This window comes from Notamacropus eugenii, chromosome Y, assembly GCF_028372415.1.
Source record: "Notamacropus eugenii isolate mMacEug1 chromosome Y, mMacEug1.pri_v2, whole genome shotgun sequence".
NCBI lineage: Eukaryota > Metazoa > Chordata > Mammalia > Diprotodontia > Macropodidae > Notamacropus > Notamacropus eugenii.
In genome coordinates this window covers 11263484-11286563 of record NC_092880.1, presented here as the reverse complement: position 1 = coordinate 11286563, position 23080 = coordinate 11263484, and the positions used below count along the sequence as shown (strand labels likewise).

At 36.2% G+C, this 23080-nt stretch overlaps 2 protein-coding genes and 1 long non-coding RNA gene across 4 annotated transcripts in view; 1 reads left to right on the top strand and 2 right to left on the bottom strand.

Moving 5' to 3' along the window:
• The first annotated feature begins 2903 nt into the window (after positions 1 to 2903).
• Positions 2904 to 23080, top strand: part of LOC140516659 (uncharacterized) — a 104776-nt gene continuing 84599 nt past the window's right edge. Inside the window, exons 1-2 of one of the 2 annotated variants that reach the window (XR_011971414.1) lie at positions 2904 to 4821; positions 5683 to 5839. This is a non-coding gene — a long non-coding RNA (uncharacterized lncRNA). Of the gene's footprint in view, positions 5840 to 23080 lie in introns of both variants that reach the window. The other variant, XR_011971413.1, reaches the window with a different exon arrangement.
• Positions 6765 to 7697, bottom strand: LOC140516679 (olfactory receptor 14A2-like). Its single transcript, XM_072627667.1, has one exon. It carries the CDS (start codon positions 7695 to 7697, stop codon positions 6765 to 6767), a length of 933 nt encoding a protein of 310 aa, XP_072483768.1.
• On the bottom strand, positions 16208 to 17164 carry LOC140516678 (olfactory receptor 14A2-like). Its single transcript, XM_072627666.1, has one exon. It carries the CDS (start codon positions 17162 to 17164, stop codon positions 16208 to 16210), a length of 957 nt encoding a protein of 318 aa, XP_072483767.1.

Genomic DNA, 23080 nt, shown 5'->3' with positions numbered 1-23080 from the left:
GATTTCCACTCCCTTTCCTTTCCCTCTTTATAAACTCTCTAAAAATTGACATATGACATCATGAATTAACTAAAACTATCCTTTCCAAAGCAACCACTAGTTTATTAATGTACAGCTCTGATGACTTTTTCCCAAGACTTATTCTTCTTTTGACGTCTGTGTAGTATTTGACACTGTTGAACACTCTCTTTTCCTTTAGTGGTATTTTCTCTCTAGATTTTTGTTTCTCTGATTTCTCTTCATTGTCCCAATATCTATTTGACAACTAATTCTTAGCTTCCCTTGATGGATCATCATCATCCCATTGTGCCCTCTAATTGGGTTTATGCCAAGGTTCTGTTTTTGGCTTTCTTCTGTATTCTATATGTGCTCTGTCTTAGTGATTTTATTATTTCACATGTCTTTGGTCATTTTTCCTGTGATGCTGAGTCCCATAGCTATATTTCCTGCTGTATAATCTCCCTTGAGATTTTTCATTGCTTCATGTATTAGATATTTCAAATTGGATGTCCTTTATCTGTCTCAAACTCTATATCCAAAACTCACTCCATGATTTTCCCCTTTCTTTAAAGACCCTCTGTTTCCTGAAATTTCTTAATTCTTTGTGAGTACTACAGTCTTTTCAGTCAATGGATTCATAACTTCTCTGCTGTTCTTTTCATTTCACTCTTTCCCTTGTCCCCACATGCAATCAGTTTTCAAAGAGTTTTCTATCACTACAATGTCTCCCACATTTTCCCTTTTCATTTCATTTACTCAGCTAGTACTCTATTTCAGATCACTGCCTCTTCTTATCTTGAGTATTATAATATCTTTCCTATTGGATCTCTATGCTGTCTTTCCTCTCTTTAATGCATCTATAATGGATCTGCCAAATTGGTTTTCTTCAAACAAAAAAATGAGCATGTCCCTCTCCTACTCATTAAACCCTACCTATTAAATCCTCACAGAATCAAATGTAAACTCCTCTGTGTGGTTTTTAAATCTTTTCTGAAAGATGACCCAATCTTCGTTTCTAACCATAGTGCATGCTAATCCTCCGTATCTCACTTGAAACTGAAATTCACCCAAACTGATATTCTTCATTTCCTCTTTTACAGGACTCCATCTCCCATCTTTGCCTTTACCCCCTGCCTGTTCAAAAGGCTGAAATCAAAGACTTTTCACTTTTATCTTTGAATCCCTAGCCCCTAGTACTGTGATTGACCCACAGTATGACTTTAGTAAATTATTGTTGATTTTTTTCTTTGTGGTTAGGCATTCAGTGATCACTTAAATCTATAAACCATAAGAGGCAATGGACAGATGATTGTCTTCCAAAATATAGCTATAAATTACTTGAAATGATTAAATTCACTCTTTTGTGCTTCCTGAATTTTATCATTAAAGTTTTGTTCATCACACTCCTTTTATTTTAAACACTTAGTTGAGATCAGATACTGTTAAGAGTGTTTTCACTAAATGTTATGGGGAATAGATATGTAATTTTAAAACTGGCTACAACGTAAGGAAAATTACTCTTGTGTGGTCATGGTGATAATTGATGGCAGGAGAAAAGGAGACTAAACTGAATGTTCAGTACGTAGAAAAGGAACAGAATGAGGGATGTGGGCTTCTAAAGAGTAAAAAGTGGGAGTTCTAAAGCTTAGTAAAGAATGTAAAGAAGTAAAAGCTTACCTAAAGTAGTCTTCACATTCTCTTTTATTTTTGCCCTACTTGCCTATGATTTTCATAAAATTTCACATAAAAGTTGTCACACTTTTCTTTTGCTAACAGAGTTTTTTAATACTTTTGTAAATTCAAGATGGGTTTTGTCATGGTTATTTCTAATCTTGGGCACAAATTCTCTGATGCATCTACATTTTGTTTCCAAAACAGTAGAAATTTGTACCTTTTGTTCTCTTTACTTCTTCAGTCCTCTGTTTGGCCTAAGATTATCTCTTCTCCATTCAGACACCTACAGACTTATGTACAGATGGAGTAAGTGTGCAAAAGTGAAGGATATTCATGTATTCAATGGCAAAATATGCAGTCAACTAACACTTTTCATTTCATTCTAATTTCTGGTACTAGTAGTATCTCACCATATTCTTAGTCGTTATAGGATATTGATGCCTTCTTAGCTATGTTCACCAGTTTTCTACTTTAGCTGTAACATTTAAAATGTTTTGAAGGAATCAAGCTTTTCAGTATGTGCTTCAGTTTTTCCTCTGAGGGTGATATATACTTTCTGTATTCTTACATAATTTTATTTTCTTTCTGAGTTTCAAGCTCTCTAAATTTGCTGAGATTCTCTGAGGATGATACAACTATAGATCTCCTGAGTGTTTGTATAGTTATTCCATGTTTAGGGTTCCACAATCCTTGAGAAGCTCAAATCCCAGAACCTAAATATAGTCAGCTTGTTAACATGACCCTTGAAAATTAGGGGGTGCTTGAGGACTTCTTGATACCTAGATCCTATAAATTATCTTGATAACACCTTAAACATCCCAGTAATCATCAGTATTTAAATAATTATTCACAAAAAAGTTTTGTACACCTCAAAGGAATAAAAAGTAATATTCTACTGCTTCCCCAAACAACAAAACCCCAAAACAAAAGACATTCCTCTGCAGCTCTTATGAAACATACCGTACCTCATAATAACTATTATCTTTTAGAATTTTCCATTGATTTTAAGAAAGGCTATCATTTAAAAATTTGGCACAAATTTTGTCTCTCTGTTTCTAGTGCCCAGCATATTTACTGATACATGATAGGTGTTTACTGAGATGTAAAAATGTATGATGGAATTATTAACTTCTGCACGATATATATATATATATATATATATATATATATATATATATATATATATATAAATATAAACTTACATATATACACATATATAAATACATACATATACATATATACACATATATGAACACACATACAGAGAGAGAGATAGAGACAAGGGGACGGAGGAAAAAGAAATAGAGAAAGATGATATCAATCTGTTCAGTTTTAAAGATGTGGACTGTTGTTATCATAGGTAATCAAAGGAGGCTATTACTACCCATTTTCTATGAGTCAGAAAGTGATTCCATATTAGACAATCTGGATATACCCAAGCAAGTCCATTACACTAAAGCATGAGTCTACAACTCCAAATTCCAATGACTCACTTTACTTCTAGGATCCAATCTAAACTCTTCCTTTAGATAAACTTTACATTCTAGCCTGAGTGGTCTACTTATTATTTTTCATACATGACACTTCACTAAAAAGTCTATATCTTTGCATGGGCTTTGCTTATGCCTGGAGAACTCTTGCTGTCCCCATTCAACGTCTCCTCTTAGAATGTCTATGTTCTTTCAAGAATAAGCTTAAGGGTCACATTCTGGAGGAGTCCTATCTCAGTCCCCCTAACTGCTAGTGCCTCCCCATCCAATGTTATCTTTTGTTACATATGTATCACGTTTTTACCAATATGTATATACCTGATGCCCCCCAATAAGGATGTAAACTCTTTGAGTCCTTACTATTTTTGTTTTTTTCCTCATAACTTCAGTGCTTTCTACTGTATCTGGCACAGAGTAGGTGTTTAATAAATGCCCGTAGATTAACTGATTTCCAAAATATATACACTGATGGACCAGCTTTAGTAATGTCTCCAAGTAAATATTTTATTAAATGCTGGGAATATAAAAAAGATGTATGTGGGGGAAAGCAGCTGTCATTATTGAGCTTATAATCAAAGATGTGAGACAATAAGGAAAGTGAGTGTGGCCATCAAGAAGTATTTGGGTTTAGAAAGGGATAGCAATCATGATTTGAGCTATCAAGGAGTATTTTGACACTTCCCTCTCCAGAATAGTAATGAAAATTTGATATGATTATAATTCCAGAACTACAAACTGAAGGAGGGAGTAAGAAAGGGCTACATGAAGGATACAGGTACATTAGCAAGACTACTGGTGAGGTGTTGTCTGGGGAAGAAAGTGAAACACAGCTAGAGTTAGCTTGTTCTGATATCATAGGCCATGTGACTCCCAAACTTTCTAATTTCAGAGAGGAAAGGGTTAAGTCATCCAGTACATCTTCTTTGATCTGGATAGCAAGATGACTGGCAAGTAGATAGCTGGGAAACATATTTCTCAAAAGTGGAAAGAGCAATGGGTCTTCTTGATGCACTTGGCAGCTAAATGACAGAGTGGTTAGAGCGCTGGATTTGGAGTCAGGAAGACCTTACTTCAACTCCAGTCTCAGACTCTAGTTGTAGGACGTTGGACCAGTCACTTAACATGTATTTGCCTCAGTTTCCCCAGTTGTAAAGTGAGGATAATAATAGCATCAATTCTTAAGGTTGTTGTGAGTATGAAGTAATATTTATAAATCATTTAGCACAGAGCCTGGCACAGAGTGGTTGCTATATAAATGCTTGTTATTATTATAATTTGTTCTGTGTAATCTGTTCAGTAAATTCTCTTGAACAGGCATCTTATGTAGGAGATTCTGAAGGATTTTTATACTTGAGGAAATCAGTGGAGCCTCATCCATGAACAGGCGCATGAGAGGATTTCATTATGAGGAATTCTTATTTCCTTGTGAAGCTATATTGCCTATCTTCAATGACAGGAAGATGGATATTATTCTCTTTTTATATTTTACTCAATAACTGGAGGATCTCTGAAAATATTCCTCAGTGCTTGCATCTGTCAAAGGAACTTGCATGATTATAACACATACATGGAAGACTGAAAAATGGGCCTTTCTGATCCACTTGGCACCTACGTCATATTCGATGGATTGCTGGGCTTGGCGTCAGGAAACCCTGAGGTAAAATTCAGCCTCAAACGTTTGCTAGGTGTGTGATGTTGGGCAAATCAGTTAACCCATGTGTGCCTCAGTTTCCTCCACAATAATATGTGGATAATAATAACGCTTCCAGGATTGTTGTGAGGATCAGTTTAAGCACTATCAAGTGCTTAAAACTTTGTTCCTTGCACATAGTAGGAGTTATATAAATGCTTGTTCTCTTCCTTCCAATTTTACTTTACTGAATGGAATGTTCTATTCTAATCAATAAATTGTATGCAAAGTTGAATATGATATTCTATGTAACTTTCAGTCAATTTGACTGTAAGGATATGATTTACTCTACAGTGTTGTCTGTGGATGCCTGCTCATTCACTTCCTGCACTCTACAGTATCACCAAACTGGTTTTCTTGCTGTTTCTTAGATATGACATGCTATCTTCCACCTCTGTGTCTTTGCCTGGTTATTACTCATGGCTGGATTGTTTTTCCTCCTCATCTCTTCTGGAATATGGAAGTTCCTTCTAGAATCCTTTTTGTTTCACTTAGTTGTCACAGTACTCTGCACAGAAGACATTATTTATTTTGCATGTATCTTATATTTATATATTTTATTATTCATGAACATGTTGTACACATCATTAGAATGTAAATTCTTTAAGAGCAAGGCTGATTTAATTTTGTTCTTTATATGTCAAATTCATCTTATAATGCCTGGCGAGAAGCCGGCCCTTAATAAATGTTTACTGATTGATTTTTCATAGATGCGTGAAAGATATTCTTGTTGCATATGTAGCTCATTCTCCTAAAAAATTTAGAGAAATGAAAAAGTAAGGACATAGTTTAGTAGTTATAATGCTCTCTTAATTTTCTTGTTTTTAGAGATAATACCCTTCTGGATTTTGTGTATCATTGCCCCTCCTTCACTCCAACATTATAAACCCAAATAACCTACACCAGAGAGTAGTGAAAAGCATGGGGTAAAAGGAATGAAAGGAGCAATGGGTAAAAATTGCAGAGAGGCAATGTTTGGTCTAAGGTAAGGAAAGTATCTGAATGGTTATTCTTGCATGAAGTGACTTCCCCTCACTGAAAATACATGAAGTTTGGACGGCTAGGAATTGTGGATGTTTCATGTAAAGGCTAAGTTCAGGTACAGGTGAAACTGGAGGAATAACCTTTGGTGCCCTCACAGTTCTGGATTTCTGTGTTGATGTTCTAAATTGTAAGGTAAAATTAAGAGGTCACCACTTTTCTCAAAGAAAAATTAATTATTTGAAAATTGTGTGTTTAAATCATGACATCATGATTTGTTGTTGCCCTAGAAAAAATTCACTTTTCTTAAATATAAAATGGTGATAATAATACCTTTCCTTACTATTGTTTATTGCTGTTGTTCTGATCAAATATGAGATTGTGGAACCACTTAAAAATTGTATAGAAAAATAGACACATAAAGCACTTTTGATGTTTCATGGTAAGTTGTGGCATCCTAATTCAAATGCTTTATCTGTTTTCAAGTCAGATCATAATTTCTATCATTCCATATAGCCAATTGTTCAGCCAACAGTTGACATAGGTTTATAAGAGCGTCTCTAACTAAGTTATTTCAAATAAATCCACCTATTTCCCCAGAAAAGTGGAGATTTGAGATTCTGAATTGGGGAGTAGAATGCATGTACAAACTGTAAAAGGCACATTTTTATGATGCTTCAGTCCCTTTGAGATTCAATATTTTAAAACTGTTGCAGTTGACATGGGCATATTAGCAAAAATTCAAGTCATTAAACACAAAAAGAGAAGTGATATATCAATATATATGTAATAAGCACACATACACACACAAAATCTTTATACATAGGAAATGTACATAGTATTCATATCTGTATGTATCCATGTATATGTGTATACATAAATATGCATATATCTGCACAGGCATATAATCATGGAAAAGATTTTGGTATTTATCTTCTTGAAAAGTATTTCCAGGCTATGAGCTTGCTGAAAGCAGTTTTCATGTCCTTGTTTCTCAGACTATAGACGACAGGGTTCAGGGTTGAGGGTATCACCGTATAGAACATGGACAACAACAGGTTCAGAATTGGGTAAGATTCCTGGGGTGGCATTAGATAAGCAATGATACCTGTTGTGATAAAAAACGTGAAAACGATGAGATGGGGCAGACAAGTGGAGAATGCTTTTGATCTGCTTTCTCTTGTTGGAATCTTCAGCACAGTTGAGATGATATTAGTGTAAGAAATTGCAATGTAAATAGCACAGAGCATACTTAAACTAAATCCCAAAGCTATAGTCTCATCAAATGCAAGGTGTGAATCAGAGCAGGAGATCCTGAGCAAGGCAGGGACATCACAGAAGAACTGGGGGATCTTGTTGGAGCCACAAAAGGGCAACGTGAAAACACTAACTGTGAATAGGACCCCAAACAAACCTCCAGTGAGCCAGGAAGCAGCTGCCATCTTCACACAAGTTTCACTGTTCATAATAACTTCATAGCGCAGGAGTTGACAGATGGCCATGTAGCGGTCATAGGACATCGCTGTGAGGAGAAAAAGCTCTGATGCTGTAAATAACATCATTACAAAGAGCTGTGTCACACACCCCCAAAAAGAGATGTAGCTGTTAGTCAGGGAGTTTGCAATTGATTTGGGGACAGTGACAGAAACAAGACAAAGATCTAAAAAGGACAGATTCTTAAGAAAGAAGTACATAGGAGTGTGGAGTTTCCCATCCAGAGAGATGAGGGTGAAGATGAGCAGGTTTCCCATCAGAGCCACCAGGTAGATCAGCAAGAAGAGGATGACATGTAAGACCTGCAGCTCCCAGGTGTTGGAAAAGCCCATGAGGAAGAATCCTGTCACCACAGTGAGATTGGCCATGTTCTAGGTTGCTCTCTGCACTGTCAGCAGGGGAGAAAAGAAACAAATGCCAAAGGTGAGAACAGTCATTGTTTTGAGGGTCAGGTTCCCTTGTTTCTGGCTTACTCTATGACCTTGGGCAAATGGCAGTTTCTCTATCTGCATTAACTTTCTGTTTGTTTAAATGAAGTGATGGAACTAGTTTTGAAGATTTTAACCTAAGGTTCATGTACCTCAAAATATTTTGATATCAATTCATTTCCATTTGAATCAGTTCAATATATTTAAAGAAATGATCATTGGAAATGAGGCCATAGTCTTCACCAGACTGCCAAGGGGGCCCATGAAACAAAAAGGCTGAAAACCCCTGATGCAGATGATTTTTAATGTTATTTGATATCGCAGGTTATGTAGGAATTGTTGAACAGTCTTCTTACCTTGAAAAAAATTGATAACAATAGCTATATGTCTCAGTGAATAATTTTTATCATCCTAAACTGCTTTTATCCTAAGTCCTCTTTGGGTCAAAAGTTCTAGTTATATTATTGCCAATCTATACACAGGCTTTTGGAGCTCAGTTAAGTTATGTGACTTTTCATTGGTTATGCATGGTGTTTCAGAACCAAGATGTTAATCTAGATTTTCTCATTCCAAAGTTGTCTCAAAAGCTTCTCTAAGTTCCTTTGCTGAGGTATGCCTTAATATGCTGTTTCTAAACAAATGATTGTCTTCCCATTCTTCAAGACTGGCAGTGATATAGATCTTCCAGTAACTTTTTATGATATCTACTGCTCTGGATTGGTTCACTTTCCACAATATTTTGACATCCTAATCAGTCTAATGGACTGAAATTGTCATGTAGATGAAGATGGTGTCACCTATTAGACTTCCACATGGTCTGTCTAATTACAAGCTTTCCCCTGGTCACCACCAACCCAGACCAGTGATGCTGAAATGCTAGTCTATCCTCAAATGGAAAAATAACTGCTAAAGCTTTCTCTATTATGTTAGGTCTCTTCTGTTTCCTTGTAGAATGCATGATATAAAAATTGTTTCCTCCACTCTAAACCTCATTTTGGATTTTGATTCAAGTTGGCCTATTGGAAACGCTCCTGGATCTCCCATCCAGACACTCACATCCTCATGAATTATAACCCAAGTTATACCTCTTGGAATCATTGTTCATATCTACAAGACCATTCATAAACAGAAACTTTTATTTGGCCATAGGGCAAAGGGTGGATCAACCATAACATCTGACAAAACAATTGTGGAGTCTTTGTTCTATACAAGTCTCTATACTAAACCTGGATAGTTTATTTATTTCCTCTTTTATTTCAAATCACAACTTTTTATCGTTGTCTCCCATTCTTTTCTGCTTTATTCCAGTTTCTAATGGTGATTCAAAGTGGCCGTGTTCCTGACAAAAGAGAAATCCTCTATGTACACCCTTGATTCAATCCCTTTTTCTAAGGTTTTTCCTTGATTGTTAGCTTCTTCCCTTTTCCTAATATTCAGTCATGATTCTGTCCTTTTCTGCTTCCTAAAATTTCCCTTCTACTTAGAAACCCCAAAATAGGTCCTATAATTCCCCTCAACGCTATCTCTCTATATTGTTTTCTTTTCTCAATGCAAAGCCCAGAAAGATGCTTCCTTCCTTCCTTCCTCCCTCCCTCCCTCCCTCCCTCCCTCCCTCCCTCCCTTCCTTCCTTCCTTCCTTCCTTCCTTCCTTCCTTCCTTCCTTCCTTCCTTCCTTCCTTCCTTCCTTCCTTCCTTCCTTCCTTCCTTCCTTCTTTCCTTCTTTCCTTCCTCCCTCTCTTCCTTCCTTCTTCCTCTCTTTCTTTCTTATCTATCATCATTGATTTTTACTATGTCTCTTTTCCCTTTTTATAATCACTCTAAAATCTGACATATGACTTCATGAATTTACTTAAACTATCCAAAGCAGTCAATAATTTATTAATGTACAGATCTGATGACTTTTCCCCAAGATTTATTCTTCTCAATACTTCTCTGAAGTTTTAGACACTGTTAAGAACTGCCTTCCTTTATAGTATTTTCTCTCTAGGTTTTTGTTTCTCTGCTCCCTCTTGGTTGTACTAATACGTCTTTGACAAGTAATTCTTAGTTTCTCCTGCTGGATCATCAACAACTCATTCTGCCCTCTAACAGCATTTATACCAAGGTTCCATTTAGGTTTTCTTTTGTTCTCTATATGTCCTCTGTCTTAGTGATCTTATCATCTCACATGCCTTTGTTCATGTTCCCTATGATGCTGAGTCCTACAGCTATAATTCTTGTACCAGTCTCTCCATTGATATTTAGCATTCCTTCATGTATTAGATATTTCAAAGATATTTATCTGTCTCAAATTCAATATATCTGAAATTCACCCTATTACTTCATGAATTCTCTAAACATCCTCTGTTTCCTAAACTTCCTTTTTTTCTTCGTGAGTACCACATTCCTTTCAGTTACTGGATTCCTAATTACTCTATCCTTTTTACCTCATTCTTGTCCCTGTCCCCACATCAGTCAGTTTTGAAAGAGTTTTCTATGACTACATTGTTGCCCACATTTTCCCATTTCTCTTCATTTACTCAGCTAGTACTGTAGTTCACACCACTGTCCCTTTCTATCTAGAATATGGTAATATCATTCCACTTGGTATCTTTGTACCATTTCTCCTCTCTTCAATACATCCATCACAGATCTGCCAAATTCGTTTTCCTAAAACACAAAATTGAGCATGTCCCTGTTCTGGTCCTTAAAACCCAGAGGGCTCAAATGTAAACTCTTCTGTGTGGTTTTTACATCCTTTTGAAAAGATGACCCAATCATGATTTCTACCCATAATTCATGTTAATCTTCCCTAACTCAGTTAAAACTTATGTTCAGCCCAAACGACGGTCTTGCTTTTCCTCACATACAGCACTCCATCTCCTATCTCTATGCTTGTTCAAAAGGCTGAAATCAAAGACTGTTTTGACTTTTATCTTTGAATCCATAGAACCTAGTACAGTGACTGACCCACATTATGACTTTTGTAAATTATTGTTGATTGCTTTTTCATGGTTAGGCATTTAGTGATCACTTATTGTGTAAAACATAAGAGACATTTGAAAGATCACTGCACACCCAAATATAGACTTAAATTGCCTGAAATGCTCAACTTCAGTCTTTTGCGGTTCCTGAATTTTACCATGAAAGCTGTAGTTTTGTTGGTCAAGCACTTTTTTAGTATGTAGTTGAGATCAGGTACTGGAAAGTGTGTTTTGACTGAATGCTATGAGAAAAAGTTATGTACTTTTGTAACTGGCTATACCATAAAGAAAATTAGTCATGAGTGAGTAGGGTGATAAATGCGTAAGGAAATATAGTCTAAACTGAATATTCAGTGGATAGTAAGGGAGCTGCATGAGGGATCTGGCCTCTTAAGAGTAAAAAAGAGGGGGTTATAAAACTTAGTAAAGAATATGAAAAAGTAGAAGCTTACCCAAAGCCGTCTTCACATTCTTTTTAATTTTGCCCAAGTTGGCTTTTCATAAATTTTTCATAAAATGCCAAATAAAAGTTGTCACACTCTACTTGTGCTAACTTAGTTTTTAATAGTTCTGGAAATTTCAGGTGGGTTTTATCATGGTTATTTCTAATCTTGGGCATGAAGCCACTGCTGCATCTACATGTTGATTACAAAAAAGTAGAAATTTATACCATTTTTTTTCCTGTTCACTTCTTGAATCCATTGCTTGAGATCTTGTCCATTCAGGCACCTACAAGCTTATGTATAGATGGAGTAAGTGTACGAAAGTGCAGGATATTCATACATCCAATGGTAAAATGTGCAGTTAGCACTTTTCATTTCCTTTTAATTTCTGATACTAGTAATATCTCACAATATTCTTAGTAATTATAGGATACTGAAGTGAGAAGCACTGAAGTTTTCTTAGCTATGCTGACCACTTTTCTACTTCAGCTTTAACTTTTCAAATGTTTTTGAGGAATCAAGGTTCTTAGTATTGGGTTTACTTCTTTCTCTGAGGTTGATATATTTGATATAGTTCTTACATCATTTTATTTTTCTTCTGAGATTCAAGCTGTCTAAATTTGCTGGGATTCTCTGAGGATGATAGAACTATAGATCTCCTAAGTGTTTTCATAGTTATTCAATATTAAATGTCCCACAGTCCTTGAGAAGTTCAAGTCCCACAACCTATAGTCAGCTTGTTAGCATGGCCCTTGAGAATTAGGGGACACTGGAGACTTTTTTGACACTTAGGTCCTATGACTTATCTTGATTACACCTTAAACATCCCAGTAATCATTGCATCATATTCAATATGATTACTTTTTTGTTTCAGGGAAATTCTATGCCACAAAGGAATAAAAATTAATATTCTACTGCTTCCCCAAACAACAAAACCCCAAAACAAAAGATATTCATCTGCAGCTCTAAGGAAAGCAGCGTACCTTGTAACAAAAATTATCTTGTAATTTTCCATTTGTTATAAGAATGGATATCATTTAAAAATTTGGCATAGATTTTGTCTCTCTGTTTCTAGTTTCCAGCACATTTCCTGACACATAATTGCCATTTACTGAGATGTAAGAATGTATGATGGAATTATTCACTTTTGCCAAAGTGAGAGAGATGTTGAGATATATAGATAGATAGATGGATAGAGAGAAAGAGAGAGAGTGACAGAGGCAGAGACCGACAGAGACAGAGACAGAGATAGAGATGGGGGGAGGGTGAAATGGAGAATGATTATGTCATTCTGGTCAGTTTCAAAGATATAGACTGTTCTTGTTACAGTGAAGCAAAAGAGGCTATTAACACCCATTTGGTATGAGTCAGAAAGTGATTCCATTTTAGACAATCTGCATACACCTAGGCAATGTGTATATTTTACACTAAAGCATGGGTTTACCCCTCCAGACTCCAGTGGCTCCCTCTTACTTCTAGGATTAAACATAAATTCTTCCTTTGGATGTACTTTACATTCTACCCAGAGTGGTCTACTTACTATTTTTCATACATGACACTTCACTAATAAATCTCTATCTTTGTACTGACTGTCATTATGCCTGGAGTGTTCCCGCCTCCCCCAATCCCTCCCTCTTTTAGAATGCCTAGCTTCTTTTAAGACTGAGCTTAAGGGTCACATTCTATATGAGTCCTATCTCAGTCCTTCTGACTGCTAGTGCTTCCCTATCCAAAGTTATCTTCTACCTGTTACACATTTACCATGTTTGTATCAATGTGTATATACACAGTGACTCCCAATAAAGATGCAATCTCTTTGAGTTCTTACTATTTTTGCTTTTTCCTCATAGCCTCAGTGCTTTGTACTGTACCTGGCACAGTGCAGGTGCTTAATAAATGTTTATAGATTTATTGATTTCCAAAATGTATACGCTGATGGACCAGCTCTACGAATATGCATCCAAGTGATCATTTTATCAAATGCTAGGTGTATAAAAGATGTATGTTTGGGAAGGCAGTTGGCATCATTGAGCTTATAATCTAAAAAAGGAGACAACAAGGAAATGGAAGTGTGGCCATGAAGAAATATTTGAGTTTAGAAAGTCATAGGCATTGTGAGTAGAGCTATCAAGGAGTAGACTGACACTTTTTTCCCTCCATAGAAGTAATGGAAATTTTGGTTTGATTATAATTGCAGAACTAGAAGCTGAGGGTGGGGTAAGAAAGGGCTACACTAAGGGTACAGGTGCATCAGGAAGACAACTGGTGAGGTGTTATCTGGGGAGTAAAGTTAAGCACACTTAGCATTAGTTTGTTCTGATATATAGTAGGTCATCTGCTAATTACCAATCTGCTAATTTTGGAGATGAAAGGGTCAGGTCTTCCAGGGCATCGTCTTTGATCTGGGCAGCAAGATGACTGGTAAGTAGATAGCTGAGAAACATGTTTTTCAAAAGTGGAAAAAATCATTGGGTCTTCTTGATCCACTTGGCAGTTAAATGTCAGAGTGGTTAGAGCACTGGACTTGGAGTCAGGAAGACCTGAGTTCAACTTCCATCTGAGCCTCTTGATGTATTACCTTGGGAAAGTTATTTCACATTTATTTGCCTTAGTTTCCCCAAATATAAAGTGAGGGTAGTAATAGCATCCAAAGCTGAAGGTTGTTGTGAATATCAAATATTTATTAATCACTTAGCATAATGCCTGGCTCAGAGTAGGTTCTATACAAGTGCCAGGTTTATTATAATTTTTCTGCATTATCTGTTAGGCTAAATTAAATTCTCTTGCATAGGCTTCTCATTAAGGAGATTCTGAAGTATTTTTGGACTTAAGAAAATCAGTGGAACCTCATCCATGAACTGGAGCATTAGAGGATTTCATCATTAGGAATCCTTATTTCCTTGTGAAGCTATATTGCATATCCTTAATGATGGGAAAATGGATATATCCCTTTTTGTCTTTTGATTAATAATTGGAGCATCATTTAAAATAATTATCAGTGCTTGTATCTGTCAAAGAAACTTGCATGATTATAATACTTACATGGAAGACGGAACAATGGACCTGTTTGATCCACTTGGCACCTAGGCCACATTGAATGGATTGCTGGACTTGGAGTCAGGAAAATCAGAGTCAAAATCCAGCCTCAAACATTTACTAGCTGTGTGATGTTGGGCAAGTCAATTAAACTCTATTTGTATCAGTTTCCTCCTCAGTGAATTGTGGATAGTAATGGTATCTCCTGGATTGTTTTGAGGATCAACTGAGCTAATATCTATATGGTGCTTATAGTTATGTGCCTTGCACCCAGTAGGAGCTAAATAAATGCTTCCTCTCTTCCTCCCCCCCCCCCCAGTTTGCTTTACTGAATTAAATGTTCCACTGTAATCAATAAATTATATTTATTGGATAATTGGATGTTATATTTTATGTAACTTTAAGTCAATTTGACTGTAAGCATATGCTTTACTCTCTAGTGTTATTTGTGAAAGTCTGTTCATTCATTTCCTGTACTCTGCAGTATCACCAAACTGGTTTACTTGCTGTTTCTTGGATATGACATACTATCTTCTACCTCTGTGTCTTTGCCCTATTTATTTCTCATGGCTGGATTGTTTTTCCTCTTCATGTCTTCTAGAAAACATAAGTCCTTGCAAGAATTCTTTTTATTTCATTTAGTTGTTACTGAACTCTGAGCTGAAAATGCTTTATTTTGCACGTCTCATATTTCTATTTTTACTTATTCATGATCAAGTTGCACACATCAGTAGAATGTAAATGCTTTAATAGTACGGATGATTTTGTTTTTAATCTTTGTATGCCCAATTCCTAGCATAATGCCTGGCACATAGCAGGCACTTGATAAAGGCTTACTGATTGATTCTCATAGTTTTTTGAAAGATATCCTTCATACATATGCAGCTCATTCTCATAAAAAGTTTAGAGAAATGAAAAAGTAAGGATAAAGTTTATTAGTTATAATACCCTCTTAATTTTCTTTTTATAATAATGCCCTTCTGAATTATGCATATCATTTGCCCCTCCTTTACTCCAGCATTACAAACCCCAATAATCTACATCAGAGTGTAGAGAAAGGAGTGGTGGAAGTAGGAACAATGGGAGAAAATTGCAGAGAGGCAATGTTTTGTCTAATATGAGAAAAGTATCTGAATGGTTAGCCTTGAATGAAGTTACACTCTCTCACAGAACATACTCACATGAAGTCTGGACGGTTACGAATTACAGATGTTTTATATAGAAGCCAAGTTCAGGTACAAGTACAGGTACATGAAGCCCTTCCAATTCTAGATTTCTGTGCTTCTGTTCTAAATGCCAAGGTAAAATTATGAGGCCACCACTTGTCTCAAAGAAAATTATTTATTTAAAAATGATATATTCAAATAATGACCACCTCTTACTGTAGACCTTGAAAGAATTTACTTTTCTTAAATATAAAATGGGGATAACAGTACCTTTCCTTACTATTCCTTACTGCTATTGTGCTGATCAAATATGATTTTGTGAAATCAATTAAAAATATGTAGCAAAATGGACTTATAAAACAACAGCAAATTGTTGCAACCTGATTCAAATGCTTCATCTATTTTCAAGTCAGATGATAATTTCTATTATTCTGTGTAGCCAACTGTTCAATAAACAGTTGATATAAATTGATAAGGGTATCTTCAAATATGTTATTTTTAAATAAATTCACCTTTTTTCCTTATTAAACCTGTGATATCTTCATTTGAGGACTGGAATGCATGTACATACTATAAAAAGCACATTTTTATGGTGCTCCAGTCCCTTTGAGAGTCAGTTTTTTAAATTATGAGGTTGACATGGACATGTAAGGAAAGAATGCAGATCAGTAAACACATAAAAAGAAGTGATATATCAGTGTATATGAAATATGTCTACCTAAACATACGTATAAATATATATACATAAGAAGTGTATACAGTATATTTGTATGTAAATAAATATGTTTGTGTGTGTATGTATGTGTGTACATAAGTATGAATGTATCTTCACGGGCATATAATCATAGATAAAACTTTGGTATTAATCCCCTTGAGAAGTATGTCCAGGCTATGAGCTTCCTCAAAGCAGTTTTCATGTCCTTGTTCCTCAAGCTGTAGATGACAGGGTTCAGGGTTGGGGGCACAACTGTATAGAACATGGACAACAAGAAGTCCACAACTGGGTCATACTTCTGGGAGGGCCTTATATAAGCAATGTCACCTGTTGTGATAAAAAACATGAAAACAATGAGGTGGGGCAGGCAAGTAGAGAATGCTTTTGATCTACTTTCTTCTGTTGGAATCTTCAGCACAGTTGAGATGATGTGACCGTAAGAAATTGTGATGTAAATAGAGCAGAACATCCCTAGAGTAAATGCCAAAACCAGAGTGACATCAACTGCAAGGTGTGAATCAGAACAGGAGGTCCTGAGCAAGGCAGGGACATCACAGAAGAACTGGTGGATCTCCTTGGAGCCACAAAAGGGCAAAGTGAGCGTACTAATTGTGTATATGACCCCAAACAAACTTCCAGTGATCCAGGAAGCAGCTGCCATCTTCATGCAAGTTTTACTGCTCATTATGACTTCATACTGCAGAGGTAGACAGATGGCCACATAGCGGTCATAGGACATCACTGTGAGGAGAAAATGCTCTGATACTGCAAATAACATCATAAAAAAGAGCTGTGACACACACCCCCAAAAAGAGATGGGATAGGTGTGACTCAGGGAGTTTGAAATTGATTTTGGGACCGTGACAGAAACAAGACAAAGATCTAAAAAGGACAGATTTTTTAGGAAAAAGTACATGGGAGTGTGGAGTTTTCCATCAAGAGAGATGAGGGTGAAGATGAGTAGGTTTCCCATCAGAGCCACCAGGTAGATCAGCAAGAAGAGGATGGCATGTAATACCTCCAAGTCCCAGGTATTGGAAAAGCCCATGAGGAAGAATCCTGTCACCACAGTGAAATTGGCCATTTCCTTGGGGTAGAGTGCTCTTTCTACTGTCTCTGCATGGAGAAAATAAATAGATGCATTATAGTCATTATTTTGAGTGTCAGATTCCCTTGGTACTGTGTGACCTTGGGCACATGGCAGTTCCTCAATCTGCCTTAATTTTCTCATTTTTTAAAAATGAAGTGATAGAAGTAGTTCTAAGGATTTCAACCTAAGGTTTATGTACCTAAAATATTTTAATAAATTCATTTCTATTTGAATCTGTTTTATGCATTTAACATCATGATTTCCAGAAATGAGCTGATAGTGTTCACCAGATTGGTAAAGGATTCCATGATACAAAAAAGGGCCAAGAACCCCTGAAGCAGATATGTTTTAAGACTCTTTTACATCTTAGACAATCTAGGAATTTTTGACAAGCTTCTTACCTTGAAAAAATTGGTAACAATAACTCTGTCACTCAGTGGATAATTTTTATCATCCTGAAGTACTTTCATCATAAGACCTCTGTGCCTAAACAATTCTAATAATATTATTGCCAATTCAAACACAGAGTGTTTGAGCTCAGAACAGTTATGTTATTGTTCAGTCATTATACAAGGAGTGTCAGAACCAAGGTGTTAATCCTGGTTTTCTGATTCCAAGGCTGCCTGGAGAGCTCCTCTAGTTTCCTTTGCTGAGGTATGCCTTAACATGCTATTCCTAAACAAATGATTATCTTCCCATTCTTCAGGACTGGCAGCGATATAGATCCTCTAATAATTTTATTTGATATTCACTACTCTGGATTGTTTCACTTTCCAAGACATTTTGATACCATAATCAGCCCAATAGATTGGAATTGTCATGTAGATGAAGACAGTGTCACATATTAGACTTCCACATGGCATGTCTAATTTTAAGCTCTCCCTTGGTCTCCACCAACCCAGACTAGTAATTCTGAAACATAAATCTATCCTCAAATGGAAAAATACCTCTCAAGGATTTCTCTATTGTGTTGGGTCTCTTCTGTTTGTTTGTAGAATGCAGGATGTAGGAACTGTTTCCTGGACTGCAAATCTCACTTTGGATTTTGATTCAACTTGTCTTAAAACACTCCTGGAACTCACATCCAGACACTCACATCCTCATGAATTATTACCCAAGCTATACCTCTTGAAGCTATTATTCATATCTTCAAGGCCATACATAAACAGAAATTTGCATTTAGCCCTGGGGCAAGGGAATTACCAAGAACTGATCAACCATAACTTTTGTCAAAACGTTTGTAGAATGCTTGCTCTACGCATGCCTCTGTACTAAACCTGGAGAAGGTAAGTAACATGAATCATCTCCAATCATAGGCCTCAAGATGTTTCTCTAGCCTGTCAGGGGGACAAGAAATATATACAAATAGTTCTACTACAGTATAGAATGGGATAAATGCATAGGAGATCAAAGAGTTCAGAGAGATTTGAGACAGCTTATTTCTGACTGTGAAAATTAAGTGACAACTTCATTCTTTACAGAGTTTGGTTTCTATGGAAGGTCTTGGAGTTGGCTAGGATTTCAAGAGGCATAAATATTGAAGTAAAAAGAGGAAGTATTCCATTTATGTTCTAAACATGAACAAAAAAGACTTGATGAGCAGGACAAGGAAGTTGTCTATTTTTTTTTTTTTTTTTAGTATGAAGGCCTTTTGTAATCCAAATATTGATTTCAAGAGGTATAATTTCAATCAAAGTTGTTGTCCTTTTACTACTTTTCCCATGCATTATTCTTCTTAAGGTTCTTTAGTTTTATTTGGATCTCCAGTTCCTGTACCACTGAACATTTTGCCTGTCAATCATTCTTGATCTAATTTTGCTTTCTTCCCTTCCTAGAGTTAGCCAGTTTAACTGGATATTTAATTCTTCTCTTGAGTCACTTTCTGCTTTGTCTTGTTGGGGATTATACCTCACCAAACTCCAACCCCAGATTATTGTAGCTATCCACCTCTTAAAATTTTACTCATATCCTGTTGAATGGGGCTGGGCAAAGTCACAAAACCACTGATTGGGTTCAGTACTGATTTATGCCATGTAATTATAACTATTTCTCACTTTAGCCAGGCACTGCTTTTGTTCCTTTCATGTTGATTCTTTATCTCATTCCTTGCATTGGCTGCTTCTTATCTTCTGTTGTCCCCTTATAACTCCTAAAACTTTTGTCTTCATATCACACTTCTTCATTTAGAATATAGAGACCCTTGTTGGTGAGATATTTATTTCCCCTTTCTTTTCAAATCACACCTTTTTGTCTTTGTCCCCCATTCTCTTCGGCTTTATCCATTTTCTAATGATGATTCAAAGTGGCCCTGTTCCAGACAAAAGTGAAATCCTCTATATTTACCCTTGATTCTATCCCCCTTTCTAAGGTTTTTCCCTCTATTTTTAGCCTGTTATCTTTCTCTAATATTCATCCTTCCTCTATTCAGTCCTTCACCGCTGCCTAAAATTTTGCTTATACTTAGAAACCCCCACATAGGTCAATTAATTCCTCTCAAAGCTATCTTTCTTTATTGTTTTTTTTTCTCACTGAAATTTCCAGAAAGTTTCTTTCTATCTATGTGTCTATCTGTATATCTGTGCATCTTTCTATGTATCTATCATCTATTATCTTTTGATTTTCACTGCCTCTTCTTTCTGTCTTTATAAACCCTCTAAAATGTTACATATGACCTCACGAGATAACTTAATGTTTCCTTTCCAAAGAAACCAGTAATTTATTACTGTATAGATTTGATGACTTTTCCCCAAGACTTATTCTCTTGACTTCTGTGCAGTATTTGACACTGTTGAGCACTCTCTTTACCTTTATAGTATTTTCTCTCTAGATTTTTGTTTCACTGCTCTCTATTGGTTGTCCCAATACCCATTTGACAGCTAATTCTTAGTTTCTCTTGCTGGATCATCATCATCCCATTGTGCCCTCTAACTGGGTTTATGCCAATGCTCTTTTTTTGCATTCTTCTGTATTATACATGTGCTCTGTCTTAGGCATGTTATCATTCACATGTCTTTGTTCATGTTCCCTATGATGCTGAGTCCCACAGCTGTATATTCTTTGTCCTAGTCTCTCTCTTGATATTTAGCATTGCTTCCTGTATTAGATATGTCAAAGTGGATGTCCGTTATTTATCTCAAACTCAACATGTCCAAAACCCATCCTATTATTTTCTACATTCTCCACAGACCCTGTGTTTCCTCAACTTTCTTATTTCTTTGTGAGTGCCGCACTCTTTTCAGTCACTGGATTCATAATTTCTATGTTATCCTTTTCACTTTTCTCTTGCCACTGTCCCCACATCCAATCAGTTTTCAAAGAGTTTTTTGTCACCAAGATGTCTCCCACATTTTCCCTGTTCTCTTCATTTACTCAGTCACCACTGTAGTTCAGAGAGGAGAAGTGAGGCTGGTGACCTGCACAAAACTCACTCAAAACAAAGTCAAGTGCAAGTTATGTCAACATTTCTCTGATGGCATGGTCTTCTTTGGCAACGAAGGATGAACACTCTAGTTCAGAACACTGTCACTTCTTACTTAATGTATTGCAATATTTTTCCAAATGGTATCCCTGTCCCATCTCTCCTCTCTTCAATACATCCCTCATGGGGGGCAGCAGGTAGGTGGTGCAGTGGATAGTGCACCAGTGCCGGAGTCAGGAGGGCCTGAGCTCAAATCTCACCTCAGACACTTGACACTCGCTAGCTGTGTGACCTTGGGCAAGTCACTTAAACTCAATTGCCTCATCCTGGGTCATCTCTAGTCATCCTGATGATCCAGTCACTGGATTCAGATGGCTCTGGAGGAGAAGTGAGGCTGGTGACTTGCACAGCCCTCTCTCACTCAAAACAAGGTCAAATACAAGTCATGTCATTATTTCTCTGAGGGCATAGTCTTCTTTAGCAATGAAGAACAAACACACACACACACACACACATCCCTCATGGATCTGTCAAATTCGTTTTCCTACAACACAAAATTGAACAAATCACTCTTCTACTTATTACACCCTAGAGGGCTCACTTATCCTCAGAAAATCAAATGTAAACTTCTCTGTTTGGCTTTTAAATCCTTTCTCAGAGATGACCCAATCATTATTTCGAGCCATAGTGAATGTTAATCCTCTCTATCTCAACTGAAACTTAAGTTCAACCTAACTGACTTCCTTGCTTTCCTCACATACAGCACTCTATCTCCCATCTCTATGACTGTTCAAAAGGGTGAAATCAAAGACTGCACTTTTATCTTTGAATCACTTTCCCTAATACAGTTATTGACTCACATTATGTCTTTAGTAAATTTTTTTGTGTGTGATTAGGCATTTATTGATCATTTAGTGTATAAACCATAAGAGACATTGGAATAATCGTTGTACTCCCAAATATAGGTTTAATTGCCTGAAATTCTCAAAATCACTCTTTTGTGATTCCTGAATTTTAGCATTAAAGATGTAGTTTTGTTGGTCAGGCTCTTCTTTTTTTTCTTTTTTTGACACTTAGTTGAGTTCATGTACTGGAAACAGTGTTTTGACTGAATGTAATGGCGAAAATATATGTAATTTTGGTACTGGCTGCACCATAAAGAAAATTAGTCATGAGTGAGTAGTGTGATAATTGGGGAAGGAACTGAATGTTTACTGGGTAGCAAGGGAGCAGCATGAAGTATCTGGGCTCCTAAAGAGTGGAAAAGAGGGAGTTCTAAAGCTTAGGAAAGAATATAAGGAAGTAGAAGCTTACCTAAAGCAGTCTTCACATTCTTTTTAACTTTTCCCCAACTTGGCTTTGATTTTCATAAAATTTCAGATAAAAGTTGTCACACTCTGCTTGTGCTAACATAGTTTGTAATATTTCTGCAATTTTAAATGGATTCTGTCACAGTTATTTCTAATCTTGAGCACAAAGTCAATGATTCATCTAGATTTTGATTACAAAAAAAGTGGAAATTTTTGCCCCTCATTCTCTTCACCTCTTCAGTCTACTTACTGCTTGAGATAAGACTATCTTTTCTCTATTCAGGCACCTGCAAGCTTAAGTATAGATAGAGTAAGTGTTCAAATGTGATGGGTATCCATATATCCAGTTAACAAACACTTTTCATTTCCTTTCTTCTAATTTCTTTTCCTAGTTCTATATCACCATTTTCTTAGTCATTATAGGACACTGAAGTGGGAAGCACTGATGTCTTCTTAGCTATGCTTATCACTTTTCTACTTATCTGTAGCATTTAAAGTGGTTTTAAGGAATCAAGTTTCTTAGTATCTGTTTCAGTTCTTTCTCTGAGGTTGATATATTTGCTGTATTCTTACATCATTTTATTTTCCTTCTGAGATTCAAGTTGTCTAAATGTGCTGGGATTCTCTGAGGATGATAGAACTACAGATCTCCTGAGTTTTTGTATAGTTATTCAGTGTTAAGGGTTCCACAGTCCTTGAGAAGCTCAAATCCCAGAACCTAGAATCAACTTGTTAGCATGGCCTTTGGGAATTAGGGGGCACTTGAGAACTTTTTGATACCTAGATCCTATGGTTTATCTTAAGAACACCTTAAACATCCCAATAATCATTCAATCGTATTTAAAATTATTATTTTTTGATTCAGAAAATTTTCAATATGCCCCAAAGGATTATAAATTAATAGTCTACTGCTCCCCCAAACAACAGAACAACGCCATAACAAAAGACATTCCTCTGCAGCTCTTAGAAAAAATAGCATACCTCACAACAATCATTATCTTTCATAATTTTCCACTTATTGTAAGAAGGGGTATCATTAAAAATTTTGGCACAAATTTTCTCTCTCTCTTTTTATCCAACATATTTCCTGACACATAATTGACATTTTTTGAGATATGAAAATGTTTGATGGAGTTATTCACTTCTGAGAGAGAGAGAGAGAGAACTTATCTTAATACTTAA